This window comes from Hyperolius riggenbachi, chromosome 10 (genome assembly GCF_040937935.1).
Source record: "Hyperolius riggenbachi isolate aHypRig1 chromosome 10, aHypRig1.pri, whole genome shotgun sequence".
NCBI lineage: Eukaryota > Metazoa > Chordata > Amphibia > Anura > Hyperoliidae > Hyperolius > Hyperolius riggenbachi.
Window position 1 is genome coordinate 218,194,228 of NC_090655.1, and position 26,358 is coordinate 218,220,585.

Here is a 26,358-nt window from a genome sequence, read left to right on the forward strand (position 1 = left end):
CTTCCTCCTGCCCCCTCCACACGGATCACTCCCACGCCGTCTTCCTCTGACTTCTCAGTCTCCCGTTAGGAGCCCCGTAAGTCTGGCCAGTTAGTGTGCACTGCGCACATGTGATCCAGCCTCGCTCCCACAGACGACAGCAATCTTCATCTGTGCAGCAGAACGCTCCCAGCCCTGGGAGCGAGACGGGGCATGAACAGCCACACTGTGCATGAGCCGACTGACCCCGACTTGCTAAACTTACGGAGCTGCTAGCAAGAGACTGAGAAAGTGGAGGAAGACGGCGTGGGATCGTTACCTGCAGAGGGGGCTAGACTAAGCCCCAGGTATGTATAAATCTTTTATTTTACTTCATCTCTGGTACACTTTACCACTATGGCCACCCCTCCTTTTCTCCTCTGCAAACCATACAAATAATTCATTGTGTATCGTCCTTATTGCTCAAATGTGGTGCATGTTCTTCTTTGAAGTGTGTCTATTGTATGTAACCCACATCACTTTTATTACTTCTGAATTCTTCCCATTTTGCACCCAGAGTTGCCCCTATTATATTGATGGACTCAGATCTTATATCAATCTCTTCCACCATATGCAGAAGGGCAAAGCATAAGTGTAACCCATTTGCTTCTTTACCAGATTTCTACTAAGATTACATTGGCCAGTTAGCTATTCCATCCACCATCTCTAAACTCTGTTGTACTGAGCTGAGGAGGGGATTCTAAAGTCAATACGTAAATTGGGTAGTCCAGGACGTCAGCAATAGGATGGAATCACCATCTCAGAAAGGACTTTACTTTCAGCAAAAATTACTAGGGATAAGGGAAATCCCCATCTGCACTTCTACCATTGAACCTGACTGTATCCGCTCCTGTATTATATCATAATTTTTTCCTTTGTGAATATGGCAGAGAATACCTGTACTAGGCCCATGAGCTAGATCTCTTGCTTTCCCTGCTCTGTGTATCCAGTCTATTTTTGTGTTTGCCTATCTTGTCTGCCAGTGACCTGGTGAATAATTCCTTGGACCCATTTTTTTGCGTCTCAGAGAACTTTGTGAGGGTATCCCCCTGATCTTAATGTAGTTGTGCCTGCTTCTATTTTGCAAGTCATCAATTTTGACCCATATCTCTGATTTGAACCTTATCTATTTTCTGGACAGTGTTATGGCTGTCAGCATGCACACAGCTTATGCTAGTGTATGTGCATGGTGCACATAGATACATTACGTTAGCTCCCTTGTGCGATTGGTAAGATGCACTGTCTGTCCCAGGAGAGGACGTCAGGATGTGTGCTCCTAATCCATTGATAGGTTTGATGCAATGAATGTGTTTGCATGTCTGCACTATGCATGTTACAGGGCCAGAGTTAGGACACCTATGTTTACCTGGGTACTTCTGCGCAGTATAGGTGACTAAGCATAAGAATGCATTCTTCTGTGAACTAAAACCCTGGCTTTTAACTTAGCTGTAGGGATAACAGTTGTGCCTGGATGAGTGAATCTGTTAATGCATTTGCTTGAACATTTGCATGCGAGAGTGTGAAGGGTTAATAGATCATCGGTAAAACAGGGGTGGCTCTTATAGTCCCTGCAGCCTGAGATTCATAACGAGGCTCTGTCAATATTCTATCATGCAGACCATACCTGAGCTACACAGTGCAATGATACAGTGCAGTAGTTTTCCCAGCATTGTGAAGCACAGAGAGCATGGGTCAAAACAAAGAGCCTGCATACAAGACAGCCAGGCAGACTGAACTGGACCTGACCCAGTGTAGCTCAGTGACACACTGGACAGGCTCTCCCCGACATCTTCCCTGGTGTTTCCCAATGTGGGAAAGCAGAAAGAGCAGCGAGCGTAAGAGGGCATGTGGCAGGGCAAAGAGCAAGACAGCCAAAACAGGTGAGCAGCAAGCTGCGGTTTGGCAGAACACAGAAGTCCTGAGTCTCCTCGTGCTTTTTCCTCCTCTGCCAAGTTGTTTCTCAGACTTCTGCAATTTGATGTGTGAGGTCTCCCCTCCCCCACTGATCTATTGTCCAATAGGAGCTGCAGTGTGTCGTTTGATTCTTCATCAGACAGAAGGATGGGAGGAGAGATATGGCTATACTGTATAGAGTATGTGTGTATTTATATATCATGTATGCATTTACATACAGTGACAAATGTATCAGTGGTTTTGGATTTCCATGACATGAATGGATAATTCCTCTACATCACAGTTTATATAATTTTGTGTTTTTTTTAACTTTATTTGTATAATTAGGGACGAGAGAGAGAAAAATGAACATTATTCAAGGGGCATATGAGTGACACGAGTATACAATAGTAAAAAGAATGTGTAAATGAAACCACATTGCTCAACAAACATAACACAGATATCTTCATATAAGTACATGTAGAGCTGTTGTCACAAGAGTAAAACATTGCTTCCATTGTCTCATCATGCTGTACAATTTACTGATTTTCAATGTATGGCTACTGTTTTAGGTGTAGTGATAGTCAGTGAGATGTAGATACCTCCAACTTGTATGCAAATGTAATGCAAATTATAAGCAGATAATCACATTTGATTGGCTGAATGCCAACCTACATAAAATGTGTTTGCAAGCCAAACTTATTTTCATGTGATTGGCCACCTGCAGTTCCATGTCAGGCTGATAACTAGTGACTAGTGGTCAGTCACATGCCAATAACTCTGAGATGGTGAAAATTGTATGCTAAATATATGCAAAGTAATGAAGCTGCTGCATTTGGTCAATTTTCAAGTGGCATAAACTTTGCATCAGCTGAGAATTATTAGCAGCTCACTGACCATCCCTAATGATAATTATTCCTCCCCTCAGAATTCTCTAACAGGAAGTGTTGTTTCTCTAACAGGAAGTGTTGTTTCTCTAATTACAGCACAGAATCCTGGCATCAGGAACCTCTCAGGGACTCGTCTCTCTGTATCCACAGACTGTACAACGGATGATGATGTCACTGCACCTATCCTGGTTACCCCAAATATTCCCCCAGACTCCTCCTACCTGTCTAACCCCAATGGGCCTCATACCCATCTGAGCTCTCCCAGTGGTGGAGAGTGTTATTCCTGTTCCACATGTGGGAAATGTTTTGCTCATAAATCAAGTCTTGTCAGACATAAGAGAACTCACACTGGTGATAAGCTCTATTCATGTGCTGAGTGTGGGAAATTTGTTTATGAATCAAAGCTTGGCATACATGAGAGAACTCACACTGGAGAGAAGCCCTTTTCGTGTGCTAAGTGTGGGAAATCTTTTCTTTATGAATCTAAGCTTGTCCTACATGAGAGAACCCACACTGGAGAGAAGCCATATTCGTGTTCTGAGTGTGGGAAATGTTTTATACAACCTATAGACCTTGTCAGACATATGAGATCTCACACTGGCGAGAAGCCCTATTCATGTGCTGAGTGTGGGAAATGTTTTGCACATAAATCACTGCTTGTCAGACATGGGAGATATCACACTGGTGAGAAGCCATATGCATGTACTGATTGTGAGAAATGTTTTATGCAGAAATCGGAGCTTGTCAGACATGAGAAATGTCATAGTGGTGAGAAGCCCTATTCATGTACTGAGTGTGGGAAGAATTTTGCACAGAAATCGGGGCTTGTTGTACATGAGAGAACTCACACTGGTGAGAAGCCCTTTTCATGTGCTGAGTGTGGGAAATGTTTTTCTCAGAAATCAGTGCTTGTCGTACATGAGAGAACTCACACTGGTGAGAAGCCCTTTTCATGTGGTGAGTGTGGAAAAAGTTTTGGAGATAGAGGAACCCTTATCAGACATGAGAGAACCCACACTGGGGAGAAGCTGTAATCCTGTGCTGAGTGTGGGAAATGTTTTGTACAGAATTCTTATCTTTTCATACATGAAAGATCTCACACTGCTAAGAAGCTTGTTTCATGTGCTGAGTGTGAAAAATGTTCTAGGTGTAAATGACTGCTTATCATGTATTTGTGTTGTGAGAAATGTATTGGCCATAAGTGTTCTTTTTGTTTTGTTTCATGCAATGTGCACATGGTAGCATACGTACAGTCCTTGAAGCCTGAACTGAGGTGACATGATGAGTATGTATAGTACTAAGCCTGCATAGAACTTCTCTGGCCAGATTTAGCAAAGCGTTTTTTCTTCTTAAACAGTTCTAACCAGCAGGAGGGACAGTTCTGCATGATAATAAGAAACGTCTTAAATTCTACGTAATAGCGGCAGTTTAGCATGGATTTCTAGAGCTGCCCTACAGTTGAGAAAAGTGCAAATCCATTCCTAAACTGCTGCAGATTAAGAAGTGCTTAATAGCAGTTCTGCAGATAGTGCAGGCTAGGCATGATTTGTGAAAGGTTTCTCCCCACTGCTGCCAGGTGTCCTGTGAAGCTGTTCTGTGCTTAACCCTTCCAGTGCTGGGCATTGATGCAACATAGCCGATGTGTTGGTTACCTCAGCAACAGCAATTTCCTTCACACACTGCACTGTCTGAGAGACCTTCCCAACTCCTATTCCTAACATTTTAAGAAGGAATCTGCACTATTTAGTGATTTCTTAGGATGTCTGAGACAGTTCTGCACAGATTTCTAAAAACCTACCAGTATTTTGTCTCACACTCTTGATAAATGTCCCCCTCAGTGTTGTTCATTTTCTATATTTTTAATTGCAATGGTTAATAAACCGCATGCTATTATCTATGCAAATTATGTTTATGATATTTTGGGAGTGAGTCTTGATTGACTCGCTCTAAAACAAAGTATCCTCACTCAAGTAAACCACCACACTTAAAATGAATCACCTGTGTATATAAAGGAGAACTGTAGTGAGAGGTATATGGAGGCTGCCATATTGATTTCCTTTTAAGAAATACCAGTTGCATGGCAGCCCTGCTGAGCTATGCCTGCAGTAATGTGAATAACTAACATCAGAAGCATGCATGCAGCTAATCTTGTCAGATCTGACAAAAATGTCATAAACACCTGATCTGCTGGATGCTTGTTCATGGTCTGTGGCTAAAAGTATTAAAGGCAGAGTATCTGCAGGTTAGCCAGGCAACTGGTATTGCTTAAAAGGAAATAAATATGACAGCCTCCATATACCTCTCACTACAGTTCTTCTTTAAGAGGATACATTCAGTTTATAGGACCACAAGATTCAATTCAGTGTTCAGTATCAAATTTTATTGTATCAAAAATTGCAAAAAATCTGGATACATTTTTTTTTTAACTTTCAATTTTATTTTTATTACAAGCAGTCACGGTTCATAATTTCAAATAAAACCATAAAAATGAAAACAGAATCACCTATGGACACCTAGGGTCCACATCTAGAACATCATAAACCACTATAAAGGTAATTCTAAGGTATAATAAGCCCAGGGGTCCTAGATATTTTACCCTTCTAAAGACTCATAGGCGCATACCAAGAACAGAAATCCACAATAAAAGCACTGACCAGCAAAGGTTTCTTCATTTTTACATATATGGACAGAATAAAGACCAGAAAGAAGAGAGAAACTGGATTATACATAACATCTATGGAGATTGCAAAAAAAGTTAAAATTTAACAATTGTACTACTAATAATATAATAATAAAGTTATTTGGTCGTATATACAATACATAGAGCCATCTAGTGGCCAAGAGGTGAGGCAAACAAAAACAGCCACATTGAAAAAGCAGTGAAACAATACAAGAATGCGTTTACTCACAATATATTTTGATGACTTTTGACGAGAAGGACATTCATATTCTAGAAAGCTTGATCAGGTAATAGGTACTGGGTAATATCTGTTAGAATAAATTCAGAAAATCTCATGATTAGACATAAGTTATGAACTATAGGATCTGCTGATGGTGGAATGTTATTCATGTGAAAGTTATGTGGATCAAAGGTGACACCAAAAGTGGACCACGATGATAGAAATCCTAAAGTATATTGATCCACATCTGATGCTCACTCCAGACGTATGACCGATTAGTACTGCATGTGAACTCGGAACCAAAGAAGGGGAGTACAGGCGGAAAACATGAAAAAAAGTGATTAATTTATGTAGAGAAATTAGTGGCCAGTTAGGTAGTCCATGTCCAATACTTACACAGAACATGAACTTTATCGGTTGTATTTAAAAGGAGGAGAATAAAAGGTGGAAAAATTAACCATCACACTCACCCAGGTCCTCCATAGAGATGTGGAGTCACTTTACTCCAACATAAACCATGACCAAGATATGAGAGCTGTTCGTTATTTTCTGGAGATGGGCAGTACTGAGAGAGTAAACGTACACAAATTCTTACTAACCCTTTTACAATTCGTGATGACAAGAAATTTCTTTCTGTTTGATAAACGGTATTATATTCAGACACAAGGTGTGGCAATGGGAATCAAATGTGCCCCCTCGGTGGCAAATTTTGTTTTTGGGGTGGTGGGAGCGGGAGGTGGTATGGAGGTCGGCGATTTAACACCCCCATATTTTGGAGTGGTATCGTTTCATCAATGACCTCTTCATTCTGTGGCAAGGATCTCCGGAATTATGCATAGAGTTTTTGGAGAACTTGAATGAAAATCAAGTTAACATATCAGTCTCAGAGGGAAATTAGCTTTTTAGATATTAAGATTCAACATGATGATGCTGGTTTCTTACAGATGACAATCTATTGTAAGCCAACGTCAGTCAACAGCTTATTGGACTTTGGTACCCACCACACAAGAACCCCAAGATCAATAGCCCTACGGGCCAATTCATGCGTTTGAAAAGGAATTGCTATACTCCAGAAGCATTTCAGACCGAGAGTGATGATTTAAAGTTAAGATTCAAGCAGAGAGGATATCCTAGAAAATGTGGTTTCTTTTTCAACAAAGCTTGACTATAACTAACATTGTTACTTGTTTTTATGAATGATGACTGTTATTACTAGCTGTAACAGTCGTCATTCAAATATAAGCTAACTACCGACGTGAAGATGGATTGGAATCGGCGGCGAACAGCGATCGTTAACCCATCCATCTTCATTACCATGGTAACAAAGGTGCAAATCATCGTTTAATCATGATAAATCGGTTACTCAGAGAAAACATCTTAAAATATTTTTTAGTCAGTCCATCTGGACCTGGACTTTTTCCATTCCGCAAGTCCCTGATTTTATCAGATAATTCCTCTATGGTAAAGGAGGCTTCTATTTCCTGACACCATTTCTCAGACAGAGTAGCATATCCACCCTAGCTAAGTATTCTTTTATTCCCCCCCCCCCCCCTCAGGGTGTCTTCATTTGTTCCGTAGTACCTCCTCTTGTATCGTATAAGGAGTCCTAATACTCACTAAATACTTGGACGACCTTTTGGGAATGAAACTCCGCAGATACCTGTGGGGTCTTAATTTGATGCACAAAGGATTTCTCTCTTTTCCTCGCTATGGCCCTTGCCAGTTGTTTCCTGCTTTTGTAGCTATATTCGTACATCCTCGCTATCCATTGTTTTTGTTTAGCTTTCGTCTTACTATCTAAATGTGCTAGCAGCTTAGCTCTCTCTACCTTCAGTTGTGATTCAATGTTTAAAGGACTTTGAGGCGAAATAGCTAATCTATTTTTTACTCACCTGGGGCTTCTTCAAGCCCCTTGCAGCCGTCTCAGTCCCTTGCCGCAGCCCTGGTCCTCCTCGGTGTTCCCGCTGACCGCCCGTAATGATGGCAATCTGCCGGCAGGGTTGGCTCTTCTTCACGCGTCCACTTCATCCGGCGCGTTCTGTGCCTGTGCACAACTACTGCTGGCGGGTTACAATCATTACGGCCGGCCAGCGGGAACGGCGAGGGACTGAGACGGCTGCAAGGAGCTGGAAGAAGCCCAAGGTGAGTAAAAAATAGATTCACCTTGGAAATCCTTCAAAGATGGGGTTTTCCTATATAGAAAGCAGTATGTCCTGCTTTGCCGCCCGCTCGCCTGTCTTTCTTTCCGCCCCTATAACTATTAGATCCCCTCTCACTACTGCTTTATGACTCTCCCAGAGGACTCCAGAATGCGTCTCAAGAAGAAAATGTTTTTCTAAGAGTCCGTGAGATGTGTTTCACGTAAACCAGATCCTCCAGAAGCTTTTCATTCAACCTCCAGTGTCATTGCTTCAGTGAAAGTCCCGTACGTTCTATCTCTACCCATAAAGCAGCATGGTCCAAGATTGTCAAATTCTCAATCTGAGCAGCCCTGAGCCCCCATAAATAGCAGTGTTCTCCCCAGGGCCAATTAAGTGGGCGGGCCGCCCGGCTGGTTTCAGACCCCGCCCAGCTGTCAATCACCCACCCAGCTGCAAAAAAACCCAGGCAGGAGCGCTCCATTGCCTGCTAGCAATCAGCGTCCAGCTCTCGCACAATAGGGAGAGCTGACGCTGTACACTGCAGGAGCTGAGGAGCGCTTCTCTGCCTGTCACCTCACGCTGTCTGGTCTAGTGGAGCAGGGATTGGCTGGGCGGGTTGTAAGGGGCATCACCATGCATCTAGCTGGAAACTCTGCTCTGTCTCTGCCTCCCGCACTCCAATGAAACAGGCATTATTTTATGCTGGCAGCTCTCTGGCCAATGGAAAGAGAGGCAGCCAAGCAAGCACGCCCACACATCTTTCTCAGCAGCCTGCAGAAGTTATGCGAGGAGAGAGACCATGTGCGTTCCTTCTGCAAACAGGGACAGTCAGTCAGAAGCGACTTCTTCATTCACCATCCCCGCAGACAGCAGATAACAATGCCGTTCAGATAAGGAGCTGCTGGTCTAATCAGCTAGAAGAGGTGATATAACTTCAGAGCTCAGACGTTTGCTTTACTTTTATGTTCAGTTCGGGGGAGGATCGAGCATTACAGGGCATGTAGAGTGACAGGGTGTTTCCGAGGCAGCCTCCTCTGCACTCAGCTCTTTTCTGCTCCGGAGTCCCAAACGTAAAGTTTAAAAAAAAAAAGCAATCTTCTCTCCTGCTGTGTCTGTATCTACCCCCCAGCTTGCATCCTATCAGTAATGCTCCACCTCCCCCTTCAACAATCACTCTGCATGAACAAAGTGGACCTGAACTCTTGCATAGAAGGAAAACGGTGAAATGTACCCTGCATGTATTTATAGAGCCTGGCCTGTCTAATTACCCCTCTTGTCTAATCACAATTTGTAGTTTTTTTTTCCCTGTGTCACCTGACTGCTATAGCAGATAAACTATTTTGAAAGCACAGGAGGTTAACAATGTCTGCTTCCTTGAAAGGAGGAAGTAGAAACAGTGCAGATTTATTGTAGAATTTGTATCAGCTGTAACAATGAAATGTCTTCCATTAAAATGTATTATATTGTTGCTTATCTTTTAGAGAAGAGAGAAAGTTCTGAGTGCTGGTCTGCTTTAAAGTAACCTGAGCACCATAATCTGAAATACTTTCTCCCTAATGCTAGGTACACACGATTAAATTTTCTGACAGATTTACTGTCAGATGGACTATTTCCAACATGTCCAAGTAAACGGAAAATCGATTGAAAATCAGATTAAACATGTTGGAAATAGTCCATCCGACAGTACATCTGTCAGAAAATTGCATCGTGTGTACCTAGCAGGTACATCGGCTCGTCTCCTCATCCTCCCCCTATGCTGTAAGCAGAGTTGCACTTGTCCTGCACTTCCCCGTCGCACGCCACCCGGCTACTTTTTCATGCCACCCGGCTGGAAAAAAATCCTGGGGAGAACACTGAATAGTATTGTAATATGGTATATATTCTATATAAAGTTTACAGTATCTATCGTAGCATAAAGTTTATGAACCGATGAGTAATATGTATAATCTTTATCTAGAGGCTTTAAAGTGGATCCAAGGTGAACTTTTACTCATTGCATAATTGTGTTCCTTTTCTATTGTTTATAGGGCATTTCTCAAGCCAAATACTTTTTTGTTTTTCTTTTAATACTCTAATTCCCTATAAACTAAATAAACCACGCCCACAGGTTTTCAGAGAGCCTTGGCAGTAGCAAGGGCTCATGGGAGCTCAGTCTGGGCAGGAGGAGGAGGTGTTACTAGCCATTGATTTCAGAGGCGGAGGAGGGGGGGATTAGGTTTTTTTCACAGGCTTAGTGATCAAGATACAGATAAGCCTGCCTCTGTGTAATGTGTACAAACAACATGGCTGCTATCATTGTATCACAGGAAGAAATAATCATTTTCTATTAAAGCTGTTTGCTGCTATATTTGCTGTGTAAACTGTCTAAACTTTAGATAAGATATATAGACAAGTTACTTTTTCATCTCGGATCCGCTTTAAGTATCTCCAGCAGTCAACTAAATGCTCAGCTTTAACAAGTTTAGAGAATTTCCTGATAGTAGATTGTGGTAGTGAGGATGTCACCGAAGAGGAGTCCAACTTAGGGTTAATTATGAGGTTGTAATCTCCTCCAAGGATCAGACATCCCTCCTGGAACTCTTTCAGTGTACTCATAATTTTTGTAAAGAGGTTTGCCTGTAATGTGTTGGGAGCATATATGTTAGCTGTAGTATATATTTGGCTTGTGTATTACCCTTTAATAAAAATGTAGCGGCCTAGTGCGTCACAGTACTCCTCTGATATAATTATAGTGCAATCTTTGCTAAGAGCTACTCCTTTGGTTGTACGAATTGGAGAGGAAGGAAATATCATCTATCATATTGGTGTTTTGGCAGTCAAAGGGTGTATTCCACCTTAAAGTAGGTCTCCTGAAGGATATGAGGCCGGAGCCTCTTCATCTCACACCACAGTCTACTACGTTTGTTGGGGGAATAGAGGCCCCTGACATAATGTCAGCATAGTCACTCCATTGCCCAACTCTACCAGTTCCAGATGATCAGCTCAAGAGTCCTCTTGAGGTTCAAGGTTTCTCCTCCATTTCTGAGCAGATGCATTTTGCCAATGATCCTCATGTGGCTTGCAGGGGGCTGCCACAGATCTTTCCAATCTGGATAATCAACTTGGGGTAGCCCCAGTCTGGTCGTAAAAAAACAATGCAGATCGTCTTTAGTTTTTAGCCAAGCTGACTTCCCATTAACCTAGGGAGACCGGGAGAAGAGGTGTCCCCACCAATATGTGTTCCCGCTTTTCTGATTTCCTCTAGTAGGGGTTTTGCTGACCTCTGCTGCAGCAGTGTATGCCTGGATATGTCAGGGGAAAAGTAGGGTTTGGCCCGACCAAGTCTAAGTAATCCTTTTCTTGGTCGACATATCGAAGGAAACTGCAAATAATGGCTCTGGGTTTACTAGGGTCAGGGTTCTAAGGCATAAGTCCCCTGTAGACTTGCTCTATATCCACTTGAGTCTGGGCTGGTTTCCCCATAATCAGGTAAAATACAGTGGTTTGCAAAAGTATTCGGCCCCCTTGAAGTTTTCCACATTTTGTCATATTACTGCCACAAACATGAATCAGTTTTATTGGAATTCGACGTGAACGACTAATACAAAGTGGTGTACACGTGAGAAGTGGATCGAAAATCACACATGATTCCAAACATTTAAAAAAATAAATTACTGCAAAGTGGGGTGTGCGTAATTATTCAGCCCCCTGAGTCAATACTTTGTAGAATCACCTTTTGCTGCAATTACAGCTGCCAGTCTTTTAGGGTATGTCTCTACCAGCTTTGCACATCTAGAGACTGAAATCCTTGCCCATTCTTCTTTGCAAAACAGCTCCAGCTCAGTCACAATAGATGGATAGCGTTTGTGAACAGCAGTTTTCAGATCTTGCCACAGATTCTCGATTGGATTTAGATATGGACTTTGACTGGGCCATTCTAACACATGGATATGTTTTGTTTTAAACCATTCCATTGTTGCCCTGGCTTTATGTTTAGGGTCATTGTCCTGCTGGAAGGTGAACCTCCGCCCCAGTCTCAAGTCTTTTGCAGTCTCAATCTTGGAGGTTTTCTTCCAAGATTGCCCTGTATTTGGCTCTATCCATCTTCCCATCAACTCTGACCAGCTTCCCTGTCTCTGCTGAAGAGAAGCACCCCCAGAGCATGATGCTGCCACCACCATATTTGACAGTGGGGATGGTGTGTTCAGAGTGATGTGCAGTGTTAGTTTTCTGCCACACATAGCGTTTTGCATTTTGGCCAAAAAGTTCCATTTTGGTCTCATCTGACCAGAGCACCTTCTTCCACATGTTTGCTGTGTCCCCCACATGGCTTGTGGCAAACTGCAAACAAGATTTCCTATGCTTTTCTGTTCACAATGGCTTTCTTCTTGCCACTCTTCCATAAAGGCCAACTTTGTGTAGTGCACGACTAATAGTTGTCCTATGGACAGATTCCCCCACCTGAGCTGTAGATCTCTGCAGCTCATCCAGAGTCACCATGGGCCTCTTGACTGCATTTCTGATCAGCGCTCTCCTTGTTCGGCCTGTGAGTTTAGGTGGATGGCCTTGTCTTGGTAGGTTTACAGTTGTGCCATACTCCTTCCATTTCTGAATGATCGTTTGAACAGTGCTCTGTGGGATGATCAAGGCTTTGGAAATCTTTTTGTAGCCTAAGCCTGCTTTAAATTTCTCAATAACTTTATCCCTGACCTGTCTGGTGTGTTCTTTGGACTTCATGGTGTTGTTGCTCCCAAGATTCTCTTAGACAACCTCTGAGGCCGTCACAGAGCAGCTGTATTTGTACTGACATTAGATTACACACAGGTGCAGTCTATTTAGTCATTAGCACTCATCAGGCAATGTCTATGGGCAACTGACTGCACTCTGCAAAGTGGGGTGTGCATAATTATTCAGCCCCCTTTGGTCTGTTATTGATTTGTAAAAAAAAATGTTGGAATCATGTATGATTTTTCGATCCACTTCTCACGTGTACACCACTTTGTATTGGTCTTTCACGTGGAATTCCAATAAGATTGATTTATGTTTGTGGCAGTAATGTGGAAAACTTTAGGGGGGCCAAATACTTAGGGGGGCAGTAAGTTTGCCCGGTATTGCCCGGTATGGGGCCCAAAAATTTCTGCAGCAGCCCTGACTTATCTGATACATTTATCCCTAGATTGCAATCCATGCACCATTGTTTATTGTTACATCACTATTTTTGTCCCTGTGTAACATTGTTTAGTGCTGTAATGTCTTCCCTATGTTGTACAATGCTGCTTAATATGTTAGTGCTTTATAAATTAATTTTAATAATAGTGAACACTCTGGTCTTATTTATTTGAGGCTGGGTGCACACATGGCTGTGCGTGAAAGGGCAAGTTTTCTGTTGTGCGGGTTTTTTTGTGTGTGCATTTTTAGTGTGTTTTTGTTGCGTTAGCGTTTTTTCCACATGCTTTTTGTAGCATTTTGCGGGCATGTTTATGCGTTTGCGGTTCGCATATACAAAACACATATGCATTTTGTATGCATTTTTCAATAGAGTTTTATGCAAATTTCTAGGAAGACAATAGGAAGTGGAAATGCATCAGACTTTTTTTTTTTTAAATGCATGAAAAACGCATACCATTGCATTACCATTGACTTTCATTGGGCTTGATTCACTAAGACAAATAACACGCCTTATCAAAGTTGCCTACCGAACTTATGCCTGCTAACTGGCAATGACGAGAGCTCCACTTGTCCTGCCCTGAGCCCCTGAAGGTTCGTAGCACTTGCTATGCTACTCTGATAAGGCGTGCTAACTTTGATAAGGCGTGCTATTTGTCTTAGTGAATCAAGCCCAATATGTACGTTTTTGATGCGTTTTTGAAAACCATGCAACAAAACAAGTGTTTTTTAAAAACTCATCTAAAATGCATATGCGTTTTTTATATGGGTTTTTTTATGCCGCCCATTGACTTCCATTAGCGGCAAAAACGCTGCATTTCCGCAACGCTAGAATTTCTGCTATGTGTTCCTAGCATGAAAGTGTATCCGAGGAGAAAAGGGGATAAGAAAAGACATACTTGAAGTGGATCTAAACTTGTAAATTCCTCTCTGCTCTTAAAGATAAGGCACAGCATGATAACCTTTAGGGGGGAAAAAAAAGTCCTCATTACAATTCATGGAAATCCTTAAAAAATGAAGTTTTAACAGGATGAACTGTGCAGGGAGCAAAGAAAGGGTTAAAACTTCAGTCTTTCCTGCAGAGGCAAAACCAGCCAGAGCGGCATTGCTGGGAATTATACATGCCGATAAACTAATCACACTGATGTAGCTAAGACAAACACACAGGGCACACTACAATTAATTTTTATAGCATTTCTATGTGGAATGAAAACAAAAAAACATTGTGTAGTGTGCTAGAGTTTGCGTCCGCTTTATCTAAGAAGACAGAAGCCTCTGGATCCTATAGAGGCTTCACACACCATCCTCCGGGTTCCTGTTTCCCAGCGCAGACCTCCTGTAGATTACAGACAAGGGTTTGTCAGAAGGAACATTGAGGCTGCGCTCCTCTGCAAGCATGAGTGCGGCCATGCGAATTCAGCCACTCCTGCTCGGTAAGCCGGAGCCACTCAGGCTACCATGCAGGAACGACCATGCTTGAGTAGGTGCAGCACAGCTGCGCCCATGCCAGAAGTGGATTGTGGCCCTGATGTTCCAGTTGGTCTTGGTGAGCAGTTGGCTTTCAACTTTGACAGCCATATGTTACTACTGGGAAGACCATAGCTTTTATTATCCTGAACTTTCTTGGTAAGGAGACATCTCTATACTGTAATATCTTGTCAAGATTTGCCATAGCTTTCCTCCCAAGCAACAAGCATCTCGTAATCACATGGCTGCAGTCACCATCTGCAGAGATCTTCCATCCCAGGACGATGAAGTCTGTTACAACTTCTACTTTTTCTCCATCTATTTGCAGATGGTTTATTGGAGAGGTTGACATGACTTTAGTTTTCTTAATGTTAAGCAGTACACCATCTTCGGCACTTTCTTGTTTAACATTCTTCCTCAGTTCCACCCTTCGGAGTGGTATCATCAGCATATCTCAGATTGTTAATATTCCTGCCTGCTATTTTAATTTCAGCATGTGACTCATCCAGACCAGCTTTCTATGGTATGTATGCACCATATAGGTTAAAGTGAACCTAAACGGAGAAGGATATGGATTTTTCCTTTTAAAATAATACCAGTTGCCTGACTCTCCTGCTGATCCGGTGTCTCTAATACTTTTAGCCACAGCCCCTCAATAAGCATGCAGATCAGGTGCTCTGACTGAAGTCAGACTGGATTAGCTGCATGCTTGTTTCAGGTGTGTCATTCAGCCACTGCTACAGCCAAAGATATCAGTAGGATGCCAGGCAACTGGTATTGTTTAAAAGGAAACATCCATATCCCTCTGAGTTAAGGTTCCCTTTAACCACTTAAGGACTGCAGTGTTAAACCCCCCTAGTGACCAGGCGATTTTTTACTAAATGGGCCAGTGCAGATTTAAGGCCTCGCTGCAGGGCCTCACAGCTCAGCACACAAGTGATTACCCCCCCCCCCCCCCTTTCTCCCCACGAACAGAGCTCTCTGTTGGTGGGGTCTGATCACTCCCCCAATGTTCATTTTTTTTTTTCATAAATCTCCCCCCGTCAGCCTATCACAGCAGATCGCTTCCCTGTGGGCCACTGGGACAGCTGTGTCACACGGCTGTCCCCAGTAAAGCGCTGCCTTAGATCGCAGCGCTGTACAGCCTAATTAGACGGCGATCACCGCTGGGAGACTGAAGGCGGAGCTCCGCCTTCCAAGCAGAGATGCACGCGCTCTCCTGCAATGCCCATAGGAAACCATTCACGCCAATCAGCGTGGAGTGGTCCTGGGGCTGCCGCCGCGTTCACGCCAATCGGCTTGGAGCGGTCGGCAAGAGGTTAAACAAATGAGATGGCAATGTGCAACCTTGGAGCACTCTTTTATCAATTGTGATCTAATCAGTTATCCCATACTCAGTTCTATTTGTTCCTTCTTGGTTTGCGCATAGATTCTTCAAAAGGCAAATGAGACGGCCTTGTATCCCCATTTTCATGAGAATCTGTCACAGTCTATCATGATCTGCACAGTCAAATGCTTGTCAATAGTCAATAAAACAAAAGTAGACATTCTTCTGGAATTCCCTTGCTTTCTCTAGAATTCATTGAATGTTGGCAATAGGGTCTCTTGTGCCTTTCCTTCTAAAACCAGCTTGTACATCTGGTAGTTCTCGCTCCATATACTATATTGCCACAGTCACTTTTGTAGAATTTTAAGCATTAGGTTGCTAGAAAGTGCAATTGTCTGATCATTTGAGCACTCTTTGGCATTGTCCTTTTTTGGGTTTGGAATGTAAACTGACCTTTTCTAATCCTGCGGCCACTCTTGTGTTTTTCATATATGTTGACAGATTGCCAACAACAAGCTGGACACACCAGAAAAGGATTAGCATAAAATTGGGCCCCAGGCAAGATGCCAAATTTGGCTTATCCTCCTGGCCACCTGTCTTTTTTTGGTGAGGTAAGATGTGGAATGGGGGTCAGAAAAAGTGCCAGAGAGCCCCCTGGGCAACCTCCAGGCCCTAGGCACCTGCCTAAGTTGCCATGTGGAGGATCCAGCTCTTGGACACACACAGGGCTGAGATTCAGAAAGATTGGTTCATTTTGACTGTGACGGGATCTTCCAGGGATCTCTTGATTTCTCTAAATAATTTTAGGGATAACAATATAGATATGTGGGCATCACAGTGGCTTAGTGGTTAGCGTTCTCTCCTTTCTGCGCTGGGTCACTTGTTCGAATCCCAGCCAGGTCAACATCTGCAAGGAGTTTATATGTTCTCCCTGTGTCTATGTGGATTTCCTCCGGGCACTCTGGTTACCTCTCACACCCCAAAAAACATACAGATAAGTTAATTGGCTTTGCCCTAAAATTGGCCCTATGATACATGCACTACACAATATAGACATATGACTATGGTAGGGACTAGATTGTGAGCTTCTCCGAGGGACAGTCAGTAACAAGACAATATATACTCTGTACAGCACTGCGTAATATGTCAGCGCTATATAAATACTTAAATAAATAATAGATGCATATTGCGATGATCTCACAAGGAAGACTGGCAACTATTTTATATGATATAAATATGATAGCAGCAAAAGATAAGTACTCCAGCACAAATCAAGCATATATACCCCAATGCCTCAGTGCTCTACCTCTAATATAAATTAGAAGAAGATGATTGGATACATTTGTTTTGGTCTTGAGGTGCAATACAGGTATTCTGGGGTGGAGAGGAGGACAGGTTATTGTTATATGTGTTACAATCAGATGCTATAGACAAATGTGGGAAGCTGTTAGTGAAAACCTCACAAGGGAGCACAGTATAACCAGGGGCATAACAATAGGGGCTACAGGGCCGCATGAGGGGAAAGCCATGGCCACACTCGGCGGGGAGGGGGGACGGTCCCCACCCCTCACCTCAGGCTCTCCCCTCCAGCTGCAATAAGCATGTGAACGGGCAGCGGTAGAAATACATACCTTCCTGCGTTCCACCATGGATGTTCCTCTCTCTAGTGTCTGATGCTAAAGCGAGGAACATCTGCAGGGGGGCCCGGTGGCTTTTAGTTACGCCCCCTGAATATAACTCATTTTGGTACTTGCGTATTATCCCATCTAGCAGAACAGCTCGGCAGTTAGACAGGCTGGAAAACTGTGCACTGTGCTTCTAGAGCAGATGATTCACCACAGATCAACTGCTCCGTTCCACACAGCTTTCCTCACTGTGCGGTGTTGTGGCCCGTCCTGAAATCACGGAGCTTGGCTTTTTCCGCCAGCGCTCGGCTGCCAGCTCTTGTCTCTCCAGCACTGGCTGCTAGTTCGGTCCAGTGTCCCGTGCAGCCCGGCGGTGTCTCGTCTGTGCCATGCAGGCCGTCAAATGCGTGGTGGTGGGAGATGGGTGAGTGCTTGGTAATGCCGTGAGGCAGGTGTGTGCGGTGACCCGCAGGGTGTATGGTGATGCAGAGGCGTCCGATGACTGCCCAAGAGAATTGCTCTCCCCACTCAGCTGCATCACCCCACTTGCACACTGCCCCTTCATTCCTCTGCAAGCCCCACATAGTAACAGAACACCGTGCAGTGAGGAAAGCTGTGCGGAATGGAGCAGCTGATCTGTGGTGAATCAGCTGCTCTAGAAACACAGTGCACACTGCGAGCTGTTCTGCTAAACGTAATAATACGTAAGTACCCTCATTTTTATTGCAGATAACGTCAAGGCATATCTGAAAAACATCTATTATATAAACCCCACCCTTGAAATCAATGCATTTGTGGTTGATCCAATTGGCCTATAATAGCCTGTAAGTGTAACGCTCGGTGAAGCACAGAGAGGTCTGATTACCGGTGAACTGCAGTATCACGGGAAATACAGACGTATATCAGATTATATGTGATCTGCAGTATCACCGATAATCCAATATACTAGCTAACCTCTGGTCACCTGAGTAGAGTGTAGTGATTGGTGCAACAGTAATACAGAGGACAAGCCTCAGTGCAGCAAGGAGAACTGCACAGATTCCTTCCACAGGTCTGAGCTCTCCAAGACGGGAGGAGTCAGACTGACGGTGGGAAGGAAAGTCCGAAAGTGACACTCAGGCGCAAGTGTCACTAACGGGACAGGGAACCGCCTCCAATCGTGAGGTCGGTTCTCGAGGTCGGGCAAGCCAAGTCGTAAACACACAGACAGATAAGGTACAAGATCAGCAGACAAAAGGCAGAGTCAAAGTACAGGCAGGGTTCGGCAACGGGGTATCAGATATATCGGGGTACAAAATCAGGAGGCAGAAACAGAGTCTAGGAGCGAGCCGGGGTTCGGCAACGGAGTATCAGAAATAACGAGGTACAAGATCAGAGTTCAGAAGAGTAGTCAAGGCAGGCAAGAAGTCATAACAGATAATCACAATCAAACTAGTACTTTAAGCTATCAACGGAATCTAGCTTAGTGTAGGATTACAGCTCCAGCTGGTCCCGGCACACTAACGGATCTGACTAACGGATCTGGGTGCTCCCACGTATGTGAACGCAACGCCAGACAAGGAACAAATGAACAGCCAGCAATATATATACCTATGTGCCTTTCGGCACCTCCCTAAGTGCTGGACCAATAGGGAGAGGTGCTGGAGTCAGCTGACCAGCCTGGTCAGCTGACTCCCCTCAGGGAGTCATAAATATGTCTTGAGTGCGCGCGCGCGCGTCACTCTAACTTCTGAGGGACTACGAGTCCCAGCCAGCACAGCCCCGCTCTGCGGAGTCTCCGCAGCGGGGACCTGCGTGCTAACCGCCGCGTCCAACGCGGCGGTTTCACCACGCTCCATACGCTGACGCACGGAGGTAGCCGCCTCATGATGTGAGGAGGCGGCTGCCTCTCCGTGCGAACGCCTGCTGTGCGCGGAAGGAGCCGCCTGCCGCTGGCTCATGGCGGCGGCTCCTTTGCGCTTCCTCACAGTAAGTATCCCTTTTAGGAGTGCACTCCATTTAGCAACAGAATACCGGTATATGTATATTATCTTCAGGCCCGGATTAGTTATAAAGTGTCAACTACTATTCAACTGACAGAGAGCTGTCTACTTCTATCCAACTGACATAGAGCTGTCTACTACTATCCCACTGGCAGAGATCAGTCTACTACTATTTAGCTGACATAGCTGTCTACCATTCAGCTGACAGTGAACTGTCAACTACTATTCAATTGACAGATAGCTGTCTACTACTATCCAACTGATAGAAAGAAGTCTACTGCTATCCAACTGACAGCTGTCTACTTCTGTCCAACTGATAGCTGTCTAGTACTATACAACTGATATAGCTGTCTACCATCTAACTGACAGAGCTGTTTACTGCTGTCCAACTGACTACCATCCAACTGACATAGCTGTCTACTACTATCCAACGGACATAGCTGTCTATCATACAACTGAGAGAGAGCTGTATACTGCTATCCAAGTGACAGAGAGATGCCTACTACTAGCTTACTGACATAGATGTTTACCATCCAACTGAAAGAGAGCTGCCTACTAATATCCAACTAACTGAGAGCTGTCTACTGCTATCCAACTGACATAGCTGTCTATGAATACAGCGTATAGAGAAATGACCAGCACCTCAGCAAAAGAAAAATAACCAGGATGTAAGCACAATTCTATGGCTCCATATACAGCGTGCCTCTGCCGACACAAGACTTCCAGATAATGTGAAGAAAAGAGGAATGGCGGGCACCGAAGTTAGTATACCATAAAAGCTTTAATTGGCATCAGATGGTAAACCAGAGGAGGCCCCTGATGGAGAGCGCTCCCCCCACCTTACAGCTGTTTCACAACGGATGTTGTTTCCTCAGAGGCTAAGCGGGGGTGCAGAGAGTCCGGTGACTGCGCCATATTCGCGCTCCATCTTGTATCTGAGCATTGCGTCTGACGTCGCCTGCCGCTCCTCCCACCGTGTGCGGCGGACCTTCCCCTCCAATCACGCACATACAATATTACATGTGCCGCCGAAGCATGCGTCTAACGTAGAGGTGGGCGGGACACGGGCTGGCCAATCACATCCTTCTCCCATTATCGAGTGATGCTAATGCCGTGTATATCCCCAATTCTCTCTTCCCCCATGACCATAGCAACCTGCAGCAACAAGCAAAGCACTAGGAGGAGGAAATCCGCCGCACATTAAAAACAGGCATAGAAGGCCGGAGTGCGGGCATAGACTGCATAATAAATCCTATCTAAATCATCCATTACACTGCACATAGGTGAATAGAGGTGAAAAAGAGAGTCAGACACAGCAAAGGTTGGAGAAACACTACGTGTAAATTCACCAGTAGCTAGAGGAGGGAGAGGAAGAGAAAAGAACCCAGAACGCCCAGATATTCAATACCATGTCTATCTATAATCTATCTGGCCAGGCATGCATGCAAATACAAATACAAATATGAGCATATCCATTTGTTAATCAGCATATTCATTCTATGCAACTCTTAGGCAGCCAGACCGATTCAGTATTTTTCCAGGAAACAACTTAATTCGTTCTTCTCATTTAATCCTAAATTTCCCATAGCATTCGTCTCAGCAATGATTCTAGCCTCCCTCTGCAAAAGTAACTTTTCCCTATCTCCTCCTCTTTTGGGAATCCCAACACTGCATATGCCCACAATTTTCATTGCTGTGACATTGCCCCCATGGAATTCATTAAAATGGTCAATCACCCTTGGACAGCCGTTACCGGAACCTATCGATCTTTTATGTTCCTGGAGTCTTTCCCTCATCGGTCTGGTCGTCATTCCTACATAGAACCTCCCACATGTACAGTAAAGTGCATATACCACAAACCTTGTACTACATGTTATAAAGTCCCTAATGATAAAGTTAAGGCCCCCCAATACAATGCTCTTTCGTTTCTCAGTAAAGGGACAGGTAGAACAGTGACCACATGGGTAGTTGCCACTTGGCTTGAATCCTGACAGCCACGTCGTATTGTCCCTTCTTTTAAATTCACTGCTCATCACCCTGTCCCCTATTGTCCTGCATCTTCTAAAAGAGACAACTGGCGGGTTTCTTACCCTATCCTTCAGGAATGGATCATCCCTAAGCATTGTCCAATGTTTATTAACAGTTTCCCTGATCTTTCCTGCCATTGGGGAAAAGTCAAATGTAAAAAACGGTCTCTTTGGCAAATCCTTCTCCCCTATTGAGGGATTTTTTGTTCTTTTCCAACTTCTTGGTTTCCTGTATGCTCTCTGCAGTGCTTCATCGACTACTTTTTCCGGGTACCCCCTTTGTAGAAATCGACTCTTAAGTTCATAGGCCTGAGACATAAAATCTTCATCTGCCCTATTGTTACGTCTCAGTCGCATAAACTGGCTAAAGGGGATTGACCTTTTGGTATGTTCAGGATGATAGCTATCCCAGTGAAGGACCGCATTTGTCGCAGTCTCCTTACGATAACCCCTCGTGTAGTATCCCTGAGTAGAAAGCCCTACCAACAAATCCAGGAATGGTACCTCCTTCCCTCCCCATTCACTAGTGAACTGCATGTTCATATCATTATTCTGCAGATATCCTAAAAATGCATAAAATTCCTCCCTGGTGGACGACCAAACGACCAAGACGTCGTCTATATACCTGGACCACACCCCGATTGAGGAACGGAATGGATTAGCCTCGCAAAGAACATAACGCCTTTCCCATTCGGCCAAGTATAAATTAGCAAATGTGGGGGCCACACAGGTCCCCATTGCTGTACCCGTTATCTGCCGATACCATGCACCCTCAAATTGGAAGGCGTTATGCTCTAAAACGAACTGAAGGCCACTGCCTATAAAATCTACCAGTTGCTCATTCCATCCCGTCCTCTGCATCAGGCCCCGTATCGTCCGAACCCCCATCGCCTGGGGGATACGACTATATAAACTCACTACATCAATACTGGCCACTGACCAATCTGTGTCATGTGGCCAATCATGGACCCTATCCAATAGGTCCATCGTATCCCTCAGTAGCGATGGTACACCGGACAGCAGGGGCCTCAGGGTGTGGTCCAGGTATCGGGACAGGGGCTCCATCAGAGACCCCCGTCCCGACACGATCGGCCTACCCGGTGGCTCCACCAGGGATTTATGAATTTTAGAAAGGAAGTACCAAACCGGTGATATAGGTGAAGATGGAAGCAGCCCTTCACCGACAGATTTAGAAATCACCTGCTGCTCTACTCCTGCTCTTAAAAGAGATCTCAGCTGTTTCTGGTAGGTCAGGGTTGGACTTGATTTTAATTTCACGTAACAATTAGTATCATTTAATTGACGATAGGCCTCTTTTTTTATAGTATTCACTACTCATAATTACAATATTTCCGCCTTTATCGGCTTTTTTTACAATCAAGTCCTCCCGTGATCTAAGCCAGGACAGTGCCCTAACCTCTACAGATGTCAAGTTGGATTTCTCTTCAGGGTATATCAACGCTTTCATTTCCCTAAGCACAGTTTGTTGAAAGATATTAAGCGAAGACCCTGCAGATACAGGAAACGGTCTAGTTGATTTACATGGTTTGAAGGCCTGTTGTGCCTCCTCACAGGATCTATTTTCTTTCAATAACTCCTCCAGGATCTGCAAACACTGCAGATCCTGGGTACTCGATAGTTCAGGGGGTATAAAACCCAAACTGCCTATAGATAGATCCTCTTCAGATGTCACCCTTTCACCTTTCGACCGTTTTATAGCATAAAACTTGTCAATACTTAGTCTTCTCTCTGCCATATAGAGATCAACTTCAAATTTGAAATAATCAAATTGTTGGACAATTGCAAAGTTCAAACCCTTCTTTAGAGTCTGTAAACATTCATCAGGTATATGCACACCACTGATATTAACTATCTGTAATTCGTCATTTTCAGCTTCCTTCAACTCATGACTTAATTCTGTGGCAGCCCCTTCCAGGTTACTTGTCTCTTCTCTCCTCCTCCCCCTTCTCCTGCCCCCTCTCCTTCTCCTCCTAAAGGGACATCTTTCCTCTTAGGATTCCCCTTCTTATTGGGCTTTCTTTTATTGGGCCCTCCATCATTGCCTGAGTCAGACCCGGAATCTGTTGTCCACCCTTCTTTCGGCTGACGTCTAGGGAAGCGTCTGGGGGGGCGTTGGGAGGCAGGGATCCACTCAAAGATCTTCCCATTAAGGAAGTCTTCTTGATCTCTTAGATATTTAGACAATTTCCTTTCTTTCGTTTCCTTCTCAACATTCTCCACTTTTTTATTAATTTTTGTAAATATGCTTTTAAATTTCTCTTCACCCACCACCTCTTTAAGCTGTGCCTGAATCTCTTCTCCCTCCTCCATCACCTTTACATGCTCCTGCGCAGTTCTCTCCTTCACTAGGTTGGTAAGATTTTTCCAGTGTAGGAGGTGAAAATCTTTCCATTTCTCAACAAATACAGGATCATCTTTATACTCAAGGGGCTCATAATATCTCCTGAACCCCCTAGAGACATAACCTTTGTCCTCATACTGTTGGAAGGTCTTGCTAGACCAGAACAATTTCACCTCTTTTTCTGCAGCTTTAGCCCACTTAAACTCCAGCCTCCCTGCATGCACTGATTTTTTGGGGCCCTCTGAGTTAGCACCACCATCTGAAAACAATGCCTTCCAATTCATCCGGTCATTTATCATAGCATCTTCCTCCTTGTCAGGTTCCGTAACGGGTTCACTCCCAGGCACAGACATTATACAACTTTGAGGAGACTGCTGATGCAGACTGTCATAAATCAGTAGACAATCAATGAATACAGCGTATAGAGAAATGACCAGCACCTCAGCAAAAGAAAAATAACCAGGATGTAAGCACAATTCTATGGCTCCACATACAGCGTGCCTCTGCCGACACAAGACTTCCAGATAATGTGAAGAAAAGAGGAATGGCGGGCACCGAAGTTAGTATACCATAAAAGCTTTAATTGGCATCAGATGGTAAACCAGAGGAGGCCCCCGATGGAGAGCGCTCCCCCCTATCATCTGATGCCAATTAAAGCTTTTATGGTATACTAACTTCGGTGCCCGCCATTCCTCTTTTCTTCACATGACATAGCTGTCTACCATTCAACTGACAGTGAACTGTCAACTACTATCCAACTGACAGAGAGCTGTGTACTACTATCCAACTGACTGACATAGATGTCTACCATCCAACTGACAGAAAGCAGTCTATTGCTATCCAACTGACAGCTGTCTAGTACTATCCAACTGACATAGCTGTCTACCATCTAACTGCCAGAGAGCGTTTTACTGCTGTCCAACTGACAGCTGTCCACTAAGATCCAACTGACAGACAGCTGTCTCTATTATCCAAATGACATAGCAGTCTACCATCCAACTGACAGAGCTTTCTACTACTATCCAACTGACATAGCTGTCTACCATCCAACTGAGAGAGAGCTGTCTACTACTATCCAGCTGACAGAGAGTTTCCTACTACTATATTACTGACATAGCTGTCTACCATCCAACTGACAGCTGTCTACTTCTATTTAACTGACACAGAGCTGTCTACTACTATCCATCTGACATAGCTGTCTACCATTCAACTGACAGCTGTCTACTACTATCCTCTATCCTACTGACATAGCTGTCTACCATCCAACTGACAGCTGTGTACTACTATCCTACTGACATAGCGCTGTCTACTGCTATCAAACTGACAGAGAGTTGTTTACTGCTTTCCAACTGACAGAAAGCTGTCTACTACCATCCAACTGAAAGAGAGCTTTCTATTGCCATCCAATGGACTGAGAGCTGTCTACTACTATCCAACTGACATAGCTTTCTACCATCCAACTGACAGAGAGCTATCTACTACTATCTAACTCACAAAGAACTGTCTACTACTATCCAACTGACATAGCTTTCTACTGCTATCCAGTAGATAGCTCTGTCAGAGCTGTCGACTACTATCAAACTGACATAGCTGTCTACCATCCAACTGACAGAGCTGTCTATTACTGTCCAACTAACATAGTTGTCTACCATCCAAATGACAGCTGTCTACTACTATTTAATTGACACAGAGCTGTCTACTACTACCCATCTGACGTTGCTGTCTACCATCCAACTGACAGCTGTCTACTACTATCCTACTGACATAGAGCTGTCTACTGCTATCAAACTGACAGAGAGCTGTGTAATGCTTTCCAACTGACAGAAAGCTGTCTACTACCATCCAGCTGACAGAGAGCTTTCTATTATCATCCAACGGACAGAGAGCTGTCTACTACTATCCAACTGACATAGCTTTCTACCATCCAACTGACAGCAAGCTGTCTACTACTTTTTAACTGAAAAATAACTGTCTACTACTATCCAACTGACAGAGCTGTCTACTGCCATCCAACTGACAGAGAGCTACTACCACCAACTGACAGAGAGCTGTCTACTACTATCCAAGTGACAGAGAGCTGTCTACTGCTATCCAACTGACAGAGAGCTGTTTACTACCATCCAACTGTCAGACAGCTGTCTACTGCTATTCAACTTACAGAGAACTGTCTACTACTATATAACTGACAGAGAGCTGTTAAATGATCCAAAAAAGACAAGCGTCCACAAAGAGGATCTGTATTGCAAGCCTTCTACTTACCCCATGTGTCACCAGAACACGCCCCTCAATGCATATTACAAAGAGCACTCATTACTGACACATGGATTAGTGTCAGACTCCTACCAGCAACAGCCAGCCTTGTATCTAATCCAAAAGCCACAGTGTAGTAACTCGCGTGCTCTCTCCCTTCTGAACACAGATCTTCTTTGTGGATTTTTGTATTTTGTGGATCATTATAACCAATCTGGCCTCAAAGATATTATACAGGTACCAGTATTCTGTTGCTAATTGGAGCGCACTCCTATGGATACCTACAGACTATTATAGGCCACTTCAAAGTAGAGAAACAGCAATGGTGCAC

At 44.0% G+C, this 26,358-nt stretch overlaps 2 protein-coding genes across 2 annotated transcripts in view; both read left to right on the forward strand.

Moving 5' to 3' along the window:
- The window catches only part of LOC137536815 (uncharacterized), a 231,220-nt gene that overhangs the window by 114,545 nt on the left and 90,317 nt on the right, over positions 1–26,358 (forward strand). The gene's annotated exons all lie outside the window — the stretch shown is intronic.
- LOC137534510 (zinc finger protein 271-like) overlaps positions 1–26,358 on the forward strand; it is a 55,817-nt gene that overhangs the window by 8,286 nt on the left and 21,173 nt on the right. Inside the window, exon 3 of the mRNA XM_068256044.1 lies at positions 2,874–3,803. Coding sequence (XP_068112145.1) covers positions 2,874–3,803 — 930 coding nt within the window. The remainder of the gene's footprint in view (positions 1–2,873; positions 3,804–26,358) is intronic.